Source organism: Schistocerca serialis, chromosome 2, assembly GCF_023864345.2.
Source record: "Schistocerca serialis cubense isolate TAMUIC-IGC-003099 chromosome 2, iqSchSeri2.2, whole genome shotgun sequence".
NCBI lineage: Eukaryota > Metazoa > Arthropoda > Insecta > Orthoptera > Acrididae > Schistocerca > Schistocerca serialis.
Window position 1 is genome coordinate 228,377,515 of NC_064639.1, and position 22,693 is coordinate 228,400,207.

Sequence of the window (22,693 nt, forward strand, 5' to 3'; positions counted from 1 at the left end):
GCACCGAGGTGGTGGGGTGCAAGTATGTTCCTCACGAAGAGGACGTCCACAGTCGCCACAAAGGGGCTCAGCCTCACACCGGGACGACATGTGCCCAAAGCGCAAACACCTAAAACAGCGCATAGGAGGCGGGACGTAAGGTCGCACGTCGCACCGGTAGCACATCACCTTTACCTTCTCCGGGAGAACGTCCCCCTCGAAGGCGAGGATAAAGGCCCCGGTGTCGATGCGACGGTCCTTGGGGCCGCGCTGGACTCGCCGGACGAAATGCACGCCGCGGCGCTCCAGGTTGGCCCTGAGCTCCTCATCAGATTGTAGCAGGAGGTCACGATGAAAAATGACCCCCTGCGTCCTATTGAGTGCCAGATGTGGGACAATGGAGACTGGGATGTCCCCTAGGCGGTCGCACGCCTGGAGTGCCGCCGATTGTGTGGCAGAGGTGGTCTTGATAAGAACGGACCCCGATCTCATCTTGCTGAGAGCCTCGATTTCCCCGAAGACGTCCTCAATGTGTTGAACAAAGAACATGGGCTTGGAGGTGGCGAACGTCCCCCCATCTGTTCGAGAACAGACCAAATAGCGGGGGAAGTACTTCGCCCCAAGCCGGCGGGCCTGTCCCTCCTCCCATGGAGTGGCCAAGGGGGAAAGGGCAGGAGAACCAGAACTAGAAACGGTACCTTTTCTTTTGGAAGACTCGGCCGCAGAGCGACCTGATACATGTTGACGTTTCATGTGCGAAACGTCCGCCCCGATACCACCCACTCCGACCAGGGGCTCTCCCCACGGGCGCCACCCAGCCGCAGCAAGGGCCACCTGGCAGGATGACCATTGCCGGGAGTCCTGATGCCCCAAGGAGACGGGCATCTACTCCTTGGCCAACGTGGGGAGGGTGCAGCTCAGGTATCGGCAGTACGATCCCTGTGTTGTCAGGGGGCTACAACCTAGAGGGTACATGACGACCCCACCACAACGGGCTGGCTACCGTGCTGGATTTCTGGTGCCATGGAAAGTCCATCATGATCGCTGGTGCAGATGGAGAGGCACTATGGGCGTAACGTGGACAACCCATCAGGCGTTTAGGCCCAATTTAAGGAATAATGGGTATGGTGACAACGCCGGTGCAATGCTGAGTGCCAAGGTCTTAGTGCACTTAGGACCAGTGGTACACCATGTAAGGTGTCCTTCCCCAAAAGGCTCGTACTTCTGTAGAATTTTGAAAAATGGAGGTCAAACCCCAAGGGGGACCATCACATTAAGGCCAAAACATTTGAGACTCCTTTTAGTCGCCTCTTACGACAGGCAGGAATACCGCGGGCCTATTCTAATCCCCGGACCCGCAGGGGGGGGCATGAAGGGGGAATACTGCACGATATCCCTCAACAAATTCCGCATTTTTTCAACCAGAACTGACCGAGGAAAAAAGTGTTGCATTACCTGATGAATGACCTTCATACATAGCATTTTAACAGTGGGTCGTCATTGGTTTCTTCACGACACGAATTAAAAATTGTATTTTGTACACAGCCACAGTCTCAAAAACGTCAGTTCTCGACAAAATTGAAGGAAGAAAGTTTTTGTTCCAAGTGCTACCAATACGTTTTGTTTGTGGTAATACAAGTACAGAAATACAGCATTAGGTCTTTAACTAATAGAACTATAGTCAACAAAAACAATGTCTCGTATCTTTAAGGTTTTGGAGTTACAGAGGGAAGCATAGGTTGGCACAAAGACCATGCATCATCTACTAACGCGTGTCTGAAAGACTTTGTCCATATTTTGGCACCTGGATCAAGTAAAGGGGAATGTAACAAATGAACGTGAAAACAACAGCATCGAAAACCCGTTTTGAGAAAAGATGGCACTTTAAAAGTTTTACATTTCCCCCTTGTCTCGTATAGCGCACCCACGTTACCCAGCATGACATCCAGGAAATGATAAAGTCTTTTTTACTACAAAAGGTGGGCCAAGCAGGTTCTTTTGATTTCTGCAGACTACTCGTATATCTTCTACATGAATGAAAATAGAAACTTCAGGTGAATTTGAATTTAGGCATAAAAACTAAAAGTTTACCTCTGCGCTGGTTGTAGGATGCCATTTCCTGTTGTTGTTGGGAGGGCTTTCCCTCATGCAGCTCGCTCCCTCCCGCCTTTGTTTGTTAGCCAACGTGCCTCTAGATGGCGATAATACAGCAACAATGTGCATTCTGCCTCCTCCGTTTCAACAGATGCAATTCGTCACAGCGGTGCGGCGTGATTTTTGTCGAGAATGCAGCCCTGCACCTCCTAAAGTACACAGCATTCGACAAAAGCTGAGTCAGTTTGAAGACACTGGCCGTTTATGTGAGTGAAATGCTACAGACCGCTCCTGTGTGCTCGTTCAAGTCGCATTGAATAATGTGCACATAGTCCAACTATGTGTTATCACCGAACCAGGCGAGAGTCGGCCATTCCTCGTATATACAGGGTGTTTCAAAAATGACCGGTATATTTGAAACGGCAATAAAAACTAAACGAGCAGCGATAGAAATACACCGTTTGTTGCAATATGCTTGGGACAACAGTACATTTTCAGGCAGACAAACTTTCGAAATTACAGTAGTTACAATTTTCAACAACAGATGGCGCTGCGGTCTGGGAAACTCTATAGTACGATATTTTCCACATATCCACCATGCGTAGCAATAATATGGCGTAGTCTCTGAATGAAATTACCCGAAACCTTTGACAACGTGTCTGGCGGAATGGCTTCACATGCAGATGAGATGTACTGCTTCAGCTGTTCAATTGTTTCTGGATTCTGGCGGTACACCTGGTCTTTCAAGTGTCCCCACAGAAAGAAGTCACAGGGGTTCATGTCTGGCGAATAGGGAGGCCAATCCACGCCGCCTCCTGTATGTTTCGGATAGCCCAAAGCAATCACACGATCATCGAAATATTCATTCAGGAAATTAAAGACGTCGGCCGTGCGATGTGGCCGGGCACCATCTTGCATAAACCATGAGGTGTTTTCAGTGTCGTCTAAGGCAGTTTGTACCGCCACAAATTCACGAAGAATGTCCAGATAGCGTGATGCAGCAATCGTTTCGGATCTGAAAAATGGGCCAATGATTCCTTTGGAAGAAATGGCGGCCCAGATCAGTACTTTTTGAGGATGCAGGGACGATGGGACTGCAACATGGGGCTTTTCGGTTCCCCATATACGCCAGTTCTGTTTATTGATGAAGCCGTCCAGGTAAAAATAAGCTCCGTCAGTAAACCAAATGCTGCCCACATGCATATCGCCGTCATCAATCCTGTGCACTATATCGTTAGCGAATGTCTCTCGTGCAGCAATGGTAGCGGCGCTGAGGGGTTGCCGCGTTGAATTTTGTATGGATAGAGGTGTAAACTCTGGCGCATGAGACGATACGTGGACGTTGGCGTCATTTGGACCGCAGCTGCAACACGGCGAACGGAAACCCGAGGCCGCTGTTGGATCACCTGCTGCACTAGCTGCGCGTTGCCCTCTGTGGTTGCCGTATGCGGTCGCCCTACCTTTCCAGCACGTTCATCCATCACGTTCCCAGTCCGTTGAAATTTTTCAAACAGATCCTTTATTGTATCGCTTTTCGGTCCTTTGGTTACATTAAACCTCCGTTGAAAACTTCGTCTTGTTGCAACAACACTGTGTTCTAGGTGGTGGAATTCCAACACCAGAAAAACCCTCTGTTCTAAGGAATAAACCATGTTGTCTACAGCACACTTGCACGTTGTGAACAGCACACGCTTACAGCAGAAAGACGACGTACAGAATGGCGCACCCACAGACTGCGTTGTCTTCTATATCTTTCACATCACTTGCAGCGCCATCTGTTGTTGAAAATTGTAACTACTGTAATTTCGAAAGTTTGTCTGCCTGAAAATGTACTGTTGTCCCAAGCATATTGCAACAAACGGTGTATTTCTATCGCTGCTCGTTTGGTTTTTATTGCCGTTTCAAATATACCGGTCATTTTTGAAACACCCTGTAAGTGTGTGTGTGTGTGTGTGTGTGTGTGTGTGTGTGTGTGTGTGTGTGTTTTGCTGTGAGTGTATTTCAACTTACACAGTATTCGATTGCTAAAAGCCCTTCATGCTGGTGACAAGCAACATCCTTTAGAAGTTTGCGAATTCATTGATTGAAAGATAACGGTTTCCTTTCTCGATTAGTGTTGAGTGACGAGGCAACGTTCCATTTGAGTGATATGCCGCGACGTAAGAATATGGGCAACACATCTGCCACATACACAGTCCAGCCACATTATTGCGACCACCTGTCAAAAGCCTAGTAACCACCTTTCGCAGACGTGCAGGAAGAGAATCGGTTTAGTTCTTGAATATACCGACAGGGACGTGGAGCCATGCCGGCTCCATTAACGTGCCCAGCTGCGCTAGGTTTCTCGGTTGAATATCCATGGCGCGAACACTCCGATCGAGATGGTACCACAAATTCTATATTGGGTTTAAATCCGGGGAGTGTGGTGGCCAGGGGAGTACGGTAAATTAATCCTGGTGCTCTTCGAAACACGCACATACACTGCCAGTTTGTTGAAGCGTTGCATTGTCTTGCTGGTAGATGCCATAGCTCAAAGGAAGGAACATCTATGTTTTAACTGGATGCGTGGGTGGACATAGTCTCCAAGCATAGATGCACAGTTGAGTTGATCCATTGTGTCTTTCAGAATATCGAGATCACCCAGGGAAAGCTACGAAAACATACCCGAGACCACAACGCTTCTTTCCACGGGCTGGACCGTTCCAACGATTGTTGCAGGGTGTTTGGTTTGAGACGTTTCACGCCGTACACGCCAACGGCAATCTGTCCAATGGAGCATAAAAAGTGATTGATCTGAAAAGGCCACCTATCGCCAATCAGTGAACGTCCAGTTGCGGTACGGCGTGCAAATTCTAGCTTTCGTCGTCGAAGAACAGCAGTCAACGCGAGTGCATGGACCAAGCGGCTGCTGCAGGGCCCACACGCAGCAACATTCGCTGAACAGTCGTTAATAGACAGTGTCGGTAGCTTCCTTGGCTCACCTGGGCGGTTAGTTCCTCAACAGAAGCACGTCAACTCGCCCGTACGTATCTCCGCAGCCGCCATTCAACCCTTTCATCTGTGGCTCTATGTGCACTACTGTTACCTCGGCGCCGGTTTGAGATAGCGCCATTTTGCTATGCACGGTATACTTTAACCACGGCGGCACGCGAACAGTTTACAAATGTGGCAGTTTTGGAAATCTTCCACCCTTGGCGTGAAAGCCAATGATCATTCCCTTTCGGACGCCACATAAATCGCTCCTTTTCCTCAACAAGACAACTGTGCTATATATCCGCGTCCCCGGCCGTGCTTTAAATAGCCCCCACCCCACCGACATGCTTTAAATAGCTTCCAATGCTAGTGCTGCCATCTGACGTCTGCGAGTGGTTTTTGCACGTTGACGACGAACATGGGTGGTAGTCACTTTAATGTGACTGGACCGAGTACCATAGAACTGCAAGAGAAAGACTATGCAAAGCTTCATGTGTTTTGCGTCGTACTGTAAGAAAATATTTCGGCTCCTTCCTTTTATCCGTAAAAGACTGTTATACGATCACGAACGTCAATACGTTAGAGATCTGGCTTTTTTTGCATTTGAGAGAACATGCCGAAAATTTAATTCTCCAACGAGATAGAGTATTACCGTACAAGGAATTACGTGTAACAGCATTTCTCAATAGTGCGCTTTCTCAACACTGACTCGGACCTAGGGGGTGTACGTATCTTGCATTGCACCACTGGCCTCCAAGATCGCCAGATCTCGGAGTATGTGATTTCTTTTGTTGCGCTGGGTATTTCTGAAAGACTCCACGTGCCTTCTCTTTCAGTAACTTCGCGTCAACTACGACGTCGCATAGTGCTATGAATGTAATGATTGCATATATATTCCATAAAAGTATGGACTGAGTTTTTGACTATTACCTGGATGTTTGTTGTGCGTCTGGTGGAAGGCTCGTTCAACATTTACGAAAAATAAATGAAGAGATAAATGTAATTTAAAAAGGTAATTGTGATTGCATGCAAAAGATATTAGCTTGTATAATCGGATGGTTATTTCGAAAAACTTTGTAGTTCTGTATGCAAGTTAAAATTCACCGAAGTTTCTATCTTCATGTATGTGAAAGACATTCTCTCGTGAAAGTGGATGAAACTTTCTAAGCTACTCTAAATTTAGCTACATTTCTTTATTTCTTGATAGAAACTGGAATCATCGTGCGCCATTATTATCAAACTCTGGTGTAATTCGTGTTTGGCAATGCTGAAAAGTATTCAGAACAAACACCAATCGATAAAAGTGGTATGGAAGCAAAAAAAAAAAAAAAAAAAAAAAAAAAAAAAATATATATATCTCATAGCGATGACGTGCTCCGTGACTACTATAGAGGTACCTTACAATGGTCACCGTATGGCAAACTAGGCGTCCGGTGATAACAACATCGTTTCCAGTCACTACGCACTGATTTAGAAACAAGTCAATGTCGGTTTGGAAGTAATTTTTGTTTATTTGTTGATGGTCCATTTTTTACGAAATAATCAAACGGTTTCGACCACAGTAGCCATCTTCAGACGCTAAAAGCGGCGTTTAGTGAACAAATGTTTATGCATCGTCAGCGCATTATTTGTTCACTAAATGCCGCTCTTAGCATCTGCAGATGTCCAGTGTGCTGAAACAGGTTATGACTGTGTCATAAAAAGTAGTTGTGTCAACAAGTAAACAATGATTATAAAATGTCAGCCAACGTCTTCTTAAACGAAATGTCGTTGTTCTGTCAGTTGCAAAGTCGTACACAATAGAACACCTAACTACACTGACAGGGTCATCAGGAGAGTGGGCAGTATTTACCTTCTTGCCGTCGCGAAACTTGACAGGCCCCTCGACGATGGTGCTGCTGTCCATCGCTGGCGCGAGGCGCGCGTCATCACAGCTACTGGCTGTTCGCGCACCGCCGCCTGGCAAACACGCCGCCAGCTGCGCGCGCAACCTGCGACCTGCTGACATCTGTCGGCAGACGCGGCAACTACCTGCGCTTTGTTTGAAGAGACGGAGTTCGCTGTCAGATGTGGGTTCGGTGTAATTACCGGGGTAGTTTTGTAAGTCGTGTTGAACTACTTAAGACGAGGCGGTCGCGTGCTCTGAGGTCTGAAGTTCTCATTTGTACAAAACGACGTACGGTTCTGCTCAAAGGCGCTATTTGAGACATCCTAAGGCGTTCGTAAAACACTCGCACTACTCTTGCTGGAGTGTATTAACATGCTGAGAATGTAACACCAATCACGTGCTGTGTAAGTTGTTACCGTCTGGCAATGAACATACATTAGCAGTCTTACCTGCAAGGAAGACGTTCCACACATTATGTCGTATGTGCCGTAAGATGAATGTGTGTTCTTAATTCTCTTTCTACGTAATTTATGAAATAATTATTAAATTTTTGTGTCCCTAGCTTTAGTAAAATATCAAAAGACCTGAACAGTCATAAAATATATAGAAAAATGAATAACTGTAAAATAAGTAATCGGATAATATAAAATAAATGATTGAAATGACGTAAGTTACAGTGAATTGACAAAGAACTGAAGTTGCATATAAATCAACAAACCTCATTGAAAGCAAGAGAATATAAACGCAGTAACACATATTTCTGTAGATGATTGTTCTTCATCTACATCTATACTTTGCAAACCACTGCAAAGTGTATGGCAGAGGGTATTTTCCAATGAATGAGTTATTAGGGGTTTTTCCCAGTCCCTGTCACATATGGAGAGCGGGAAGAATGGTTGTTTAAATGCTCCCGTGAGTGCTGCAATTAATCTAATTTTCTCTTCACGATCCCTACGGCAGGGATATGTGGCGCGTAGTAGTGTATTCTGAGTCATCATTTAAAGCCGGTTCTTGAAAGTTTGTTCGTAGACTTTCTCGGGACCGTTTACATCTCTCTTCAAGAGTCAACCAGTCCAGTTTTTTCAGCATCTCTGTGACATACTCCGACGAATGAAACAAGCCTATGACCGTGCGCGCTGCCCACAGTATCCCCTGTTCATCCTATTTGGTGGGAGTCTCACACACGTGAGCAATATTCTAGGATGGGGTCGCACGAGTTATTTTTATGTAAACTCGTTTGTAGACTGTTTGCACTTCCCCAGCATTCTAGCAATAAACCGAAGTCTATCACCTGCTTTACCCACGGCTGAGCGTATGTGCTCATTCTGACCATTTAAAACAAGTTGCCAATCTTTGCACCACTTTGAAATCTTATCAAGATCTGACTGGATATTTATGCAGCTTCTGTCAGACAGTACTTCATCACAGATATCTGCATCATTTGCAAAGAGTCTGTGGCTAGTATTAATATTATCCGCAAGTTCATTAATACACTACTGGCCATTAAAATTGCTACACCAAGAAGAAATGCAGATGATAAACGGGTATTCATTGGACAAATATATTATACTAGAACTGACAGGTGATTCCATTTTCACGCAATTTGGGTGCATAGATCCTGAGAAATCAGTACCCAGAACAACCACCTCTGGCCGTAATAACGGCCTTGATACGCCTGGGCATTCAGTCAAACAGAGCTTGGATGGCGTGTACAGGTACAGCTGCCCATTCAGCTTCAACACGATACCACAGTTCATGAAGAGTAGTGACTGGCGTATTGTGACGAGCCAGTTGCTCGGACACCATTGACCAGACGTATTCAATTGGTGAGAGGTCTGGAGAATGTGCTGGCCAGGGCAGCAGTCGAACATTTTCTGTATCCAGAAAGGCCCGTACAGGACCTGCAACATGCGGTCGTGCATTATCCTGCTGAAACGTAGGGTTTCGCAGGGATCGTATTACCCTCCTGAACTCACCGATTCCATATTCTGCTAACAGTCATTGGATCTCGACCAACGCGAGCAGCAATGTCGCGATACGATAAACCGCAATCCCGATAGGCTACAATCCGACCTTTATCAAAGTCGGAAACGTTATGGTACGCACTTCTCCTCCTTACACGAGGCATCACAACAACGTTTCAGCAGGCAACGCCGGTCAACTGCTGTTTGTGTATGAGAAATGGTTCAAATGGCTCGGAGCACTATGGGACTTAACATCTGTGGTCATCAGTCCCCTAGAACTTAGAACTACTTAAACCTAACTAACCTAAGGACACCACACACATCCATGCCCGAGGCAGGATTCGAACCTGCGACCGTAGCAGTCCCGCGGTTCCGGACTGAGCGCCTGAACCGCTAGACCACCGCGGTCGGCTTGTGTATGAGAAATCGGTTGGAGCCGGTCGGGGTGGCCGAGCGGTTCTAGGCGCTACAGTCTGGAACCACGCGACCGCTACGGTTGCAGGTTCGAATCCTGCCTCGGGCATGGATGTGTGTGAGGTCCTTACGTTAGTTAGGTTTAATTAGTTCTAAGTTCTAGGCGACTGATGACCTCAGAAGTTAAGTCGCATAGTGCTTAGAACCATTTGAACCATTTTTTGAAATCGGTTGGAAACTTTCCCCATGTCAGCACGTTGTAGGTGTCGCCACCGGCGCCAACCTTGTGTGAATGCTCTGAAACGCTAATCATTTGCATATCACAGCATCCTCTTCCTGTCGGTTAAATTTCGCGTCTGTAGCACGTCATCTTCGCTGTATAGGAATTTTAATGACCAGTAGTGTGTATAACATGAACACTTCCTTGGGGCACATCCGAAATTAATCCTGAATCTGTCGAAGACTCATTCCAACGTAACTCGCAGCGTCCGCCCTACCAAAAAATCCTCAGTCCAATCACATATTTCGTTTGGTGTTCCATACGATCGTATTTTTGATAATAAGTCTAGATGTGGTACTGAGTCAAATACTTTTCGGATATTAGGACGTACAGCATCTATTTGACTGCCTTGATCCAAAGCTTTCAGTATCTCATGTGAGATAAGTGCGATTTGGGTTTCACATGATCCATGTTTTCCGAATCCGTGCTGACTGACTGGCATGGAGGAGGTCAATGTGTTCGAGATACGTCATTACGTTTGAACTTAGAATACGTTCTAAGATCCTACAGTAAATCGATATAAACGATATTGTACGGTAGTTTTGTGGATCACTTATACAAACCTTCATGTTCTTATGTTTGGCTGTTTCTTGGAGACTTAATAATTTTGCATGGAGACTAAAGATTTGCTCTTTGTTGCACTTAGCTCGAATTTCCAGTTCACAAATACTTGTTTTTTTAATAATTTCTTCTTCAAAATACGACGCTGTAGAAAAGATCTGATGTTTGTGGCTCTGATGTATAAACAATTGCGAAATTTATTTATTTTGAGTCGGGAATCAGTTTTAAAGCTTTTGTCATTTTATTAAGCGTCTCTGTGGCAGTTTTCTCTTCAGCTGTTATTCTTGTCATTCTTAAAAAGAAACGTTATTCTTCAGTCAATGTATTTAGATTAGAGGAAATCATATCTAAAGGCACGCGTAACGTGCTGCTCTCAGGACCGATTTCAGACTCGAGCGACACAAGCAGCCACTTAATGCGTCAAGCAGAGAGGGATGCCAGGGGCGGCCAATTGCAGTATAATATGTATACAGTGCGTTTGACAAATAGCAGCGAAAACTGAGACATGTGAACGTGAACCAGGGGAAAGGGACGAAAGGGGAAGGAGGTGGGCAGCGGCGCCACACGGGAAGTCGACTGTGTAGAAAGATGTTGTTGAAGCGGTCCTGGCTATTTCGTATCTCTTGTTGTCCCTAAGAAACATTTAGAGACACAAGTTTGGTGTTTATTTCTTCTTTTTGGAGGGAGGGTGGGTGGGTGGTGTTGGAGGCCATGAGTCTTCCAGTTAGTCTGATGCAGCCCGTCACGAATTCCTCTCCTGCGCCAACCATCTCCTCTCAGAGTAGCACTTGCAACCTACGTCCTCAATTATTTGGTGGATATATACCAATCTCTGTCTTCCACTACAGTTTTCACCCTCTACAGCTCCCTCTGGTACCACGGAAGTTATTCCCTGATGCCTTAACAGATGTCGTATCATCCTGTCCGTTCTTCTTGTCCGTGTTTTCCACATTCGCCAAGCTCCCTTTTCTACAAACCGCGTTACAAATTAATATAAAGGATATGTTCCCACTCATCGGATACAGTTTTCATCAGTGTACCTCGCTGCCCTCTTGCAGCGCTGTTTTCGCAATGTATAACGAAAATTAGCAGCAGTGTCGCAACTGTGGTAACACTTGAATGTGTAATCTTGCAGAGAAGCGAAAGAGCCCATCCTCAAACGACACTACACATTTCCAACTCGATGTAGGCGGCAATTGTTATCTCTTACAGGAACTTAATGGCGATTTATTTTGTCTTTCAGGCTGAGGGTTATCCATATTACATTACTGATGGTGCGAAAGGCTGCTGCAAGCAATATCCTTCGAGCCACATACTAGGTACATTAGTGGTAAAAGTCATTTACGTCAGATCCACTATTAATCTTGCTCTCACATTTAAAAGTTCTGTCAATTTTGAGTTGTAATATTTATCTAGGTGTGAAAATCAAGGACGTGCCCATCTAACGGCAGGGAAGAGCAATTCCCCGTCCTCCACCCCACACCCACCCAAATCAAAAATACATTAACTTCGCAAACAGAACGAGAATTCTGCCCTGGCAGACAGAAATACGAGGGGCCTTCGATAAGTTATGCAACACATCCTTTTCTGAAAGCCGAAATGATATTGATTTTATTGAGGATTCCAGCACACTTTTCACGGCTCCCCCCGTCGGAGATTCGAGTCCTCCCTCGGGCATGGGTGTGTGTGTGTTGATCTTAGCGTAAGTTAGTTTAATTAGTATGTAAGCCTAGGGACCGATGACCTCAGCAGTTTTGTTCCATAGAACCTTACCACAAATTTCCAAAAAATTTCCTAGTGTTGAACATAATCTCCGTTGAATGCGATGGCCTTCCGGCACCTTACTGGGAGAGCCTGTATGCCCGGATGGTACCACTCAAGGGCTGGTCGACGTCGGAGCCAACGTCTTGCTGCGTCAATAACCTGTCCATCGTCTACGTACTGCCTCCTACGGAGTGCATCCTCCACTGGACCAAACAGACGGAAGTCACATGAAGCGAGATCCGAGCTGTTATGGTGGACAAGGAAGAATAGTTCAGTGACGTTTCGTGGCCTCCTCTCGGGTGCGCAGACCTGTATGAGGCCGCGCGTTGTCGGGGAGAAGTTCGTTAGAGTATTGTGACAACGAAAGAACTGACAACGTTCCTTCAGTTACACTACTGGCCATTAAAGTTGCTGCACCAAGAAGAAATGCAGATGATAAACGGGTATTCATTGGACAAAGGACAGAGCTTGGATGGCGTGTACAGGTACAGCTGCCCATGCAGCTTCAACACGATACCACACTTCATCAAGAGTAGTGACTGGCGTATTGTGACGAGTCAGTTGCTCGGCCACCATTGACCAAAGGTTTTCAGTTGGTGAGAGATCTGGAGAATGTGCTGGCCAGGGCAGCAGTCGAACATTTTCTGTGTCCAGAAAGGCCCGTACAGGACCTGAAACATGCGATCGTGCATTATCCTGCTGAAATGTAGCGTTTTGCAGGGATCGAATGAAGGGTAGAGCCACGGGTCGTAACACATCTGAAATGTAACGTCCACAGTTCAAAGTGGGGTCAATCCGAACAAGAGGTGACCGAGACGTGTAACCAATGGCACCCCATACCATCACGCCGGTTGATAGGCCAGTATGGCGATGACGAATAAACGCTTCCAATGTGCGTTCACCGCGATGGCACCAAACAAGGATGCGACCATCATGATGCTGTAAGCAGAACCTGGATTCATCCGAAAAGATGACGTTTTGCCATTCGTGCACCCAGGTTCGTCGTTGAGTACACCATCGCAGGCGCTCGTGTCTCTGATGCTGCGTCAAGGGTAGCCGCAGCCACGGTCTCCGAACTGGTAGTCCATGCTGCTGCAAACGTCGTCGAATTGTTCGTGCAGATGGTTGTTGTCTTGCAAACGCCCCCATCTGTTGACTCAGGGATCGAGACGTGGCTGCACGATCCGTTACAGCCACGCAGATAAGATGCCTGTCGTCTCGACTGCTAGTGATACGACGCCGTTGGGATCCAGCACGGCGTTTCGTATTACCCTCCTGAACCCACCGATTCCATATTCTGCTAGCACACATTGGATCTCGACCGACGCGAACAGCAAAGTCGCGATACGATAAACCGCAATCGCGATAGGCTGCAATCTGACCTTTATCAAAGTCGGAAACGTGATGGTACGCGTTTCTCCTCCTTACACGAGGAATCACAATAACGTTTCACCAGGCAACACCGGTCAACTGCTGTTTGTGTATGAGAAATCGGTTGGAAAATTTCCTCATGTCAGCACGTTGTAGGTGTCGCCACCACCGCCAATCTTGCGTGAATGCTCTGAAAAGGTAATCATTTGTATATCACAGCATCTTCTTCCTGTCGGTTAAATTCCGCGTGTGTAGCATGTCATCTTCGTGGTGTAGCAATTTTAATGGCCAGTAGTGTACTTGAACGTAGAGCTATGATAGAAGGCATGAAATGGAATAATCGTTTCAGAGTCCCAGGAAACCATCATCACGACTTTACAGGTTGAGAATCTGGCTTCCAGATTTTTCTTCCGAGGAGAGTTGCTGTGGCGCCACCCCATGGATTGCTGTTTTATTTCCGGTTCGAAGTGGTGAACCCGCTTTCATCCCCAGTAACGATGTACGATAGCAAAGTATCACGATCATCCTCGTAACGCACAAGCAACTCCGTACAGACGGTCCTTCGTTGCTCTTTATGGTCTTTTGTCAGGTGGCGTGGAACCCAGTGGGCACTTACCTTTAAGTGCCCCAACTCATGGACGAGTGTTTCAGCAATACCAACAGAGATGTCCAGGAGAGAAGCGAGGTGTCTGATTGCCATCCAGCGATCACCTCACAATAGAGTCTGCACGTTCCACCGTTGCAGGAGTCACAGCTGGCCGACACGCGGGGATCGGAACGGTTTGCATGAATTTGTTGTGATGATGACAGAAGCCTCGCCCAACGGCTCAACGTGATTTTGTTCGCTACTAGGTCTCCGTAGACATTGTGCGAGCCATGTCCTGGTTTTCCGCCAAAAGAAAGTCAATGATAGCTCTTAGTTTTGAACGTACCCTCGTTACAGACGCCATTTTGAAGGCTGTGTCTAGCGCCATCACCTTTGAAATTTCATGAATCTATAGGGACTGAAGCGGAAATATTTTACGATCTTCCACAACAAATTCCCCATTTTTTCTACAGAAACTGGCCGAGAAAAAAAAAGTGGTGCTTTATTTATTGGACGCCCCTCTTATGTATGAGTTCAGTATACGTTTCACGAGAGCCAGAGCATCTTAAGGGTACTACTTCGTAACATTTTTACCCAGAGCCATTTCTTGTATAATTTCAAAACATGGCTTCGGATATTCTCCTTGTAACTGAAAACGGCAGATGGCTACCAGTAATGTGCCTCAAATTAGCTATGTTTATTCTCGTCTTCCCAGCCAATGTCGAAAGCAACTGACAATATGGGCCCAGAAAGTTTTCGCATTTATCTGATTGTCACCTCCCAGGGAGCAAAATTCAGTGGAGGCCTACAAATCTCATATGAACTCTCATCTCTCAGTTAAGCACGCTGTAGATAATAGGTACGTGTTTTGCCAAATTACTTTCAAATTTTAAAATACACATTTTTGGAAATGTGTACATTGGCAGGAATAGTCCACCAATTTATTTTTGTAAGTTATTTTTGAAATCCATCGTCATGCGAATTTATCAGTTCTTCTGACGGCGTCAATAACGCTTTTGAATATGTCTCGCCTAATGAGAGCAGACCATATTCATCACATTTCAAGTTCAAAAGCAAACCGGTTTTGGTTGACATTAATATAAAAAGTCTTTCATTGAGAATGATACTATTTGAAACTGTCATTTCCAGTCTCTAATATAATTTTTTGTGTGCTACCAGGCGTGAAAATACCCAATACAATTTGCAGTTTCATCATGCAGCAGCTGACGTTTCCTGAACGTTCAGAAATCATTACAATTTTTTACCGACGTGCCAGCTCGGTTGTGTGTGGTCATCGTTTGTTCACTAGATAATAGGATCGCCATCCCCGTTCCTCTATTTTCGCTATACGTCACTCTGTTGCCAAGACTAAGCGGGATTTCCCTCTGCACGGGCGAAAGCCACCAAGACGACAACGTAAAGCTTTAAGTGAGGACAATATCGAAGCAGGAGCAGCTAGTTTTGAGCAAGAGCTGAATGTGTCAGTTTGAAGACTATCCCAACGGTTGCGCCTGTCTGAGACATCAACTCGGAGAATCTTCCGAAAGTATTCTGGCCTGCATACATACCGAGGTGATGATGATGATGTTTGGTTTGTGGTACAAAGTCCCAATTTCTATACAGTGCATTTTCTTTTTCACAATCCAATCTAGTCACAAATGATAATTATGACGATGAAGTGATGAGGACAACACAAACAACCAGTCTCTGGGCACAGAAAATCCCCAATCCAGCCGTGCATTGAGCCGAGCCCGGGACCGCGTGATACAGAGGCAGCAACGCTAGCCCCTAGACCACGAGCTGTGGAGACATACCGAGGTGAAAACAGTCGTGGGATACCTCGCAATATCGTGTCGGGCCTCCTTTTGTCTAGAATAATGCAGCAGCTCTACGTGGTATGGAGTCAACAAGTCGTTGGAAGTCCCCTGCAGACATACTGAGCCATGGTGCCTCTATATCCGTCCATAATTGCCAAATTGTTGCTGGTGCAGGATTTCGTGCTCCAACTGACTTCTCGATTAAGTCCCATAAATATTCAGTGGGATTCACGTCAGGCGATTTGGATGGCCAAATTACTCGTTCGAACAGTCCAGAATGTTCTTAAAAAAAAAAAAAAAAAAAAAAAAAATGGCTCAAATGGCTCTGAGCACTATGGGACTTAACAGCTATGGTCATCAGTCCCCTAGAACGTAGAACTACTTAAACCTAACTAACCTAAGGACAGCACACAACACCCAGCCATCACGAGGCAGAGAAAATCCCTGACCCCGCCGGGAATCGAACCCGGGAACCCGGGCGTGGGAAGCGAGAACGCTACCGCACGACCACGAGATGCGGGCTGGAATGTTCTTCAAACCAATCACAAAGAGTTGTGGCCCAGTAATATGGCGCATTGTCATGCATAAAAATTCCATCGTTGTTTGAGAACATGAAGTCTGTGAACGGCTGCAAATGGTCACAGCTGGTTCAGCTGGACCAGATGATCCAGTCCATTCCAGCACCAGCTTGCACAGTGCCTCGTTGACATCTTTGGCCGGCCGCTGTGACCGAGCGGTTCTAGCCGCTTCAGTCCGGAACCGCCCTACTACTACGGTCGCAGGTTCGAATCCTGCCTCGGGCATGGATGTGTGTGGTGTCCTTAGGTTAGTTCGGTTTAAGTAGTCCTAAGTCTAGGGGACTGATGACCTCAGATGTTAAGTCCCATAATGCTTAGACCCATTTGAACCATTTTTGACATCTTGGGTTTGTGGTTTCGTGGCGTCTGCGCCACACTCGAATCCTACCATCAGCTCTTAACTGCTGGACTAAGGACTCATCTGACCAGGCCACCGTTTTCCAGACGAGCCTCTGCAGGGGATGTCGTGCTGTTAGCAAACGCACTCGCATCGGTCGTCTGGTGCTACGGCCTATTAACGCTAAATATCTCGGCACTGTCCTAACCGATACGTCTGTAGTACGTCCCACATACATTTCTGCATTTATTTCAGGCACTGTTGCTAGTCTGTTAGCTCTGAAAACTCTACGCATAGGCCGCTGCTCTCGTTCGTTAAGTGAAGGCTGCTGGCCACTGAGTTCCTCGAGGTGGTAGGTAATGCCTGAAGTTTTGTATTCTCGGCAAACTCTTGACACTGTGAATCTCGGAATATTGAATTTCTTAACGATTTCCGAAACTGAAAGTATCACGCGTCTAGCTCCAACTACCATTCCACGTTTAAAATCTGTTCATTGCCTTCGTCCTGCCCTAATGACGTCGGAAACCTTTTCACATTAACCAACTGAGTACAAATGACAGCTCCGTCAATGCACTGCCTTTTATACCTTGTGTACGTGGTGTATGCGCGTTTTGTTATCCCATGACTTTTGGCACCTTAGTGTACAAAGTCGTATTGACGCAAGAAGTCAAGTCAAATGATCAGATTGCGTCGTGAGTTCGTTGATTGGGCCGAACAGGGCTTGGAAGCTGATCCTGGTTTCAGTGGAAAAATCATCTTCTCAAGAGAGGCGCATTTTTGTCTTAGGGTCTTCTTGAAATGGTCGTTATTGGCGCGAGAAGAACATTCAAGTGGTCCATGAGATTCCACTGGATTCAGACAAACTCACAGTTTGATGCGGTTTATGGCATGGCTGCGTCGTTGAACCTTGCTTCTTTCGAAATGATGAGAGAAGAACCATTACCATCTGTGGCAACCGCTACAGATCCAATTTACGCTAATTTCTGTGGGCAGAACTTGAGACCATAGACATTGAAAACATTTGGTGCAGGATAAGGGAGCTGTGTGCCACACTGCTAATGCTACGCTCAGTCTGCTGAAGGAGAAGTTTGGCGATCGAATCATCTCAAGAAGTGGATCTGTGAATTAGCCTGCACGGTTGTGCGACTTAATACCCACACACTTTTCTCTGGGGCTTTCATCAAAGCCCAGGTCAATGCTGAATAGCCACAAACTTTGGAACATTTGAAGGCGAACATTCGTCAGGCTGTCGCAGACATAACGCCACTAATGTCGGGGCAGAGTGATTAACTATTGGAGGCATCTTGTGCGTCATCGTGTTCAAAGCCGTGGTGGACATTTGAACGATATTTATTTCAGTACATAAGTGCAATGTCTAAGCTTCGAAATAAAGCACAACTTACTTTGATAAGTTAAGTTGTTTATTTTCTTTCAGATTTTAAAAAGTATCGCTGTTAGTGAAAGACCCTTCATCTTCCCTGATTTCATACACATCACCCATTTATTTCATTTCAGCTAATCAAATGAAACTGAATATCGACGTTTGTATCATCAGTTGATTGGTCGTATTTGTATTCCCGACACTCAAGTGAATAAGGTTCAAATGGCTCTGAGCACTATGGGACTTAACTTCTAAGGTCATCAGTCCCCTAGAACTTAGAACTACCTAAACTCAACTAACCTAAGGACATCACTCACATCCATGCCCGAGGCAGGACTCGAACCTGCGACCGTAGCGGTCGCACGATTCCGGTCTGTAGCGCCTAGAACCGCTCGGCCACCCCGGCCGGCCAAGCGAATATGTATGCAGCGAAATGAACAAAACAAAAGAAATGTTCAGAAGTGGAATTAAAATTAATGCTGAACGGATGTCATTGATAAGATTCGCTGATGCATTGTGGCGATCTGCGAAAGTTAGGAAGAATTGCAGGACCTATGAAATACGACGAGCAGTCAACTGAGGACAGCCTATGGACTGAGAGTAGAAACCAAAACTACGGTTCGGTAGTTGTGGTACACTACATAAATGAATGTGTAAGAGAAAATGGGAGCTGACGGTTCCTCTGTTTTTTGTTTGTACGGTTGTTCTATATATAATTAGAAACGCACATCATTCAGTATTAGTCCATTGCATATTTTATATTCTTACAGAACATAAATCGCATTTTATAAGTAATAAATATTAGTAGATCGCGTAACTTCTGCGTTTTTATTTTCCAAAGCAACTACTTCTGATGCAAGTACAGTTTACACAAAGATAAGAAAATATACGTAACTATTGTCGTTTCGTTCACAGTAGAACGTCCTTGATAGTGATTAAAGGCAAGACTTTCCTGTTACTATTGATAAACGTGGAAGTTTTTATGAATAACAGAAACATGTTTTATATACCTGCAGCGAAGTATTCAAGCGGTGTTTGATATATTTTTGTTTTGCGCTTTTTTTATTTTACCTTCCGGTTGAGGAAATTGCGTGTTCTAGCGCTATGTGATAAATCTGTATTTTTTTCTTTATTTCTACTACAAGATCTCTCTGTTTCACTTTGCAGATAAAAAGTTTTCGAATAAAACCTGAATTAAACACCGACAAGTTCAATTTTGCTATAAATACTGTTTACTTTTAAGTAACAGACAGGAGGATAACTATAAACAACAAAAACGTTCTGTAGTTTACGCAGTCCTTTATATATCCTCACTCAGTTCCTAGACGGTTCATCGCATCCGGTTGTTAGAGAATTCTAGCAAGACACTGATCGCGTGTGTAAAGAATGCGTACGTTATGAGGTAACATCCGATAGGTATGCAACACCTAACAGGTTACGCGTGTACGATCTTAACTGACGAAAGTACTACTATAGTCTACGCGTACTTATGGTAACATATAGCAGTTTTACAACCCTGAGAATAAATCAGAGAATGATGAAAATATTAACGAGAAGCAGAAAGAGATTTGTGAGAAACTTGACATTGAAAGTAGGAACGACGTGGATGGCGTGAATGAGTTTTGCTATCTTGGAAACAAAGTAGCATATGACGGACGAAGGAAAGAGGACATAAAATGCAGATTAGCTCAGGCAAAGAGGGCATTACCGGCCGAGGCAATATTAGTGTCCAACAAAGGTGCTAGTATGAGGGAGAATTTTCTGACAATGCATCCTTGGAACACACCATGACATGGAAGTCAATTGTGGATTGAGGGAAAATCAGAAAAGTAGAGAATCGAAGCATTTGAGATATGGTAGTATAGAAGGATGTTGAATACTTGGTGAATGATAAGGCAAGGAAGAGTGCAAGAATGGAACTTAGGGAAAGCACTACGTAGAATCCACCAGATGGATAAAATACTCCCACGCACTCAGGCATGGAGTAAGTATTTCTGATATGCGACTCTCTCAAACGTTCATACACAGAGACGTTGCGCTCGCCTTCTTTAAGACTGGAACTCGAATGCTCTGATGTATATTTTCCGTGGTTTCCTTAAATCACCTCAGGTGAATGCAGTTACGGTTCTCTTCAACAGACCGCAGCCGATATAGTATCCTTTATTTACGGCATCTGGGGCGAATCCGTTAGGAAGCCGGATTGTGATCTACCTGATATTGGAATCGTTCAAAATTATAGAGCAGTTAATTCTTCGCTTCCTTCCCGAGTAATAAGATTCACCGTCTTGGGCAGCTCTTGAAACATTTTCGCGGCTGCCGTAGTTTTGTGCTGGGCATCGCTTCATTACAGAGGTCGTTAAGTTGCCGTGCTTAATTACAGTTTGCAACTTGTGGTTTACAGCTTCGCATGCCGCTTTCGCTTTCACGTCATATCCTTTTACCGTCCATAACGCGAGGAGTGCAGGAACCTGGAAGAGCGTCGATATCGACTGGCGTGTTTAAGTCTAATTCCTCTTCCCTTCATTTTAATGTTATCCATTCTTGGTACGCGAGGTGGCAGCAGTTACATTTTACACAGTAATAATGTTTGAATAGAATCCTATTGGGTGTTAGGCTGCATCATCATTACTGAAACACTAAAACAACAATGAAATCCACGCTTTTTGCAGCCGTCGTCCTAAAATGCAATTTAGTTGCCCTGAAGAGCACCGCTGCAAAGACCATCGAAACGCAGGATTTATGGGACAGGTAGGTGGTAGGCGTGGGTTGCCCTGTGAGTGAATACTGTTCTTGTGCGTATTTTATTCCAAACAATGGTTTAACACAACAAAAAAAGGAACGCTAATAATTTCATGACTGAGTGCTAATGATTCGTACGCGCAAAATTACTGAAGGCTATTTAAGACGCACCTCTTTAAAGTTTAAGTAGAACACATTTACCATTTATAATCATCAGCTAAGCAATAATTAGTATAATAGAACAACTCTGTATTAATTTGCTAAATCACTGAGAACGTAACTTGGACTTAACAACGATTACAATTAAATAAAGTCGTATAATAAAATGCAAACAGTAAAGTGTTACTCAGCTACTCATATAAGACTTCACGAGCCACAGTTCTAGCACATCAGTGAAAATAACGTTGGATGTACTATTACAACTGGGCCAATTACAAATCGAAATTATTAAAACGATAATCAGTTTCGCTAATCAGATACAAAAATCTTACGATTAACTAGCAGAGTTCACAATTATTCGGCAGTTTATGAAACACTAGCTGACGAACACGGCACTGCCCGAGTATTCATTTTGCCAGTTTTCTATTAGGAACGAAAACAAAAGACTATCTTTGTTTGTAGTGCAATGTAGAAAAAATTCCATTTTTATGTATTTGTGAAAACTCCTTTAAAACAATGAAACAGTCGTGCAAAGAAACATGCATAATCTACAAATGTGTAAGTACAGTATCCAAATTAAGAAAATGGTTCAAATGGCTCTGAACACTATGGGACTTAACATCTGTGGTCATCAGTCCCCTAGAACTTAGAACTACTTAAACCTAACTAACCTGACATCACACACATCCATGCCCGAGGCAGGATTCGAACCTGCGACCGTAGCAGTCACGCGGTTCCAGACTGAAGCGCCTAGAACCGCTCGGCCACACCGACCGGCCCAAAGTAAGAAACACAGTTTGTGTACACCGGGCGCAGCTGCTTTGCGCTTTTGTAAACATCTCTATGACAGCTCCTCTTTATCGCTCTATAGACAGCTTTCATTTTTGCCTACAGCCGTCATCGCTTCGCAGTCGAAAACTGTCAAAAGCGCTACAGGTGTCAGGGATTTCCTTAAGTCGGCTCAACTGTAGGAGCTTCTTAGTAATAAAGAATAAATATGTTAATATTTCATGCATGATACCGCATTTTTTTCACCCATCTCAGTCTTTATGACGACATATCTCCTGAATAATGTATGGTACCATGCTATAATTTTATAGATACATTTGGCGGCATACCTGTGTATTTCGCAGCATATCTGGATAATGTCTGCAAAATTTATTGCGAATGGATTTGTATGCTGTTGTATGTTAACTGGGGGCCTGGAAACGACGGAGAGGCTCCGTCCCCGCCGCAGCCGCAGTGGTCCACAACCCCACGACGACTACCGCAGCCCATTTCACCCTTCCGCCGCCCCACATGAACCCAGGGTTATTGTGCAGTTCGGCCACCGGTGGGCCCCCCAGGGAACGTCTCACACCAGAAGAGTGTAACCCCTATGTTTGCGTGGTAGAGTAATGGTGGTGTAGGCGTACGTGGAGCACTTGTTTGCGCAGCATTTGCCGACATAGTGTAGCTCAGGCGGAATAAGGGGAACCAGCCCGCATTCACCGTGGCAGATGGAAAGCCACCTAAAAACCATCCACAGACTGGCCGGCTCACCGGACCTCGACACAGGTCCGTCGGGTGGATTCGTGCCGGGAACCAGGCGCTCCTTCCAGCCCGGAAAGCGTGCGTTAGACCGCACGCTAACCGGGCGGGCTGCGAATGGATTTAGTAGCACAAGAGTCATAAATTTAAATGTCACGTATGATACGACAAATTTCCACAAATCTCAGTGTTTATGGTGTCGTACCTCCTGAACTATGGTAGTTATGTGGTTCTTAACTCTGCAGTGGTTGTTCCCTGCCGGTAAGGGGTGTATGCAC

General features: G+C 45.3%; 1 protein-coding gene across 2 annotated transcripts in view; it reads right to left on the reverse strand.

Annotated features, from left to right (window-relative positions):
* LOC126456980 (uncharacterized) overlaps nt 1-6,965 on the reverse strand; it is a 334,582-nt gene extending 327,617 nt beyond the window's left edge. For both annotated transcript variants that reach the window (XM_050092935.1, XM_050092934.1), the window contains exon 1: nt 6,899-6,965. In XM_050092935.1, coding sequence (XP_049948892.1) covers nt 6,899-6,952 — 54 coding nt within the window. In that variant the 5' untranslated portion in view covers nt 6,953-6,965. The remainder of the gene's footprint in view (nt 1-6,898) is intronic.
* Nucleotides 6,966-22,693: the final 15,728 nt, after the last annotated feature.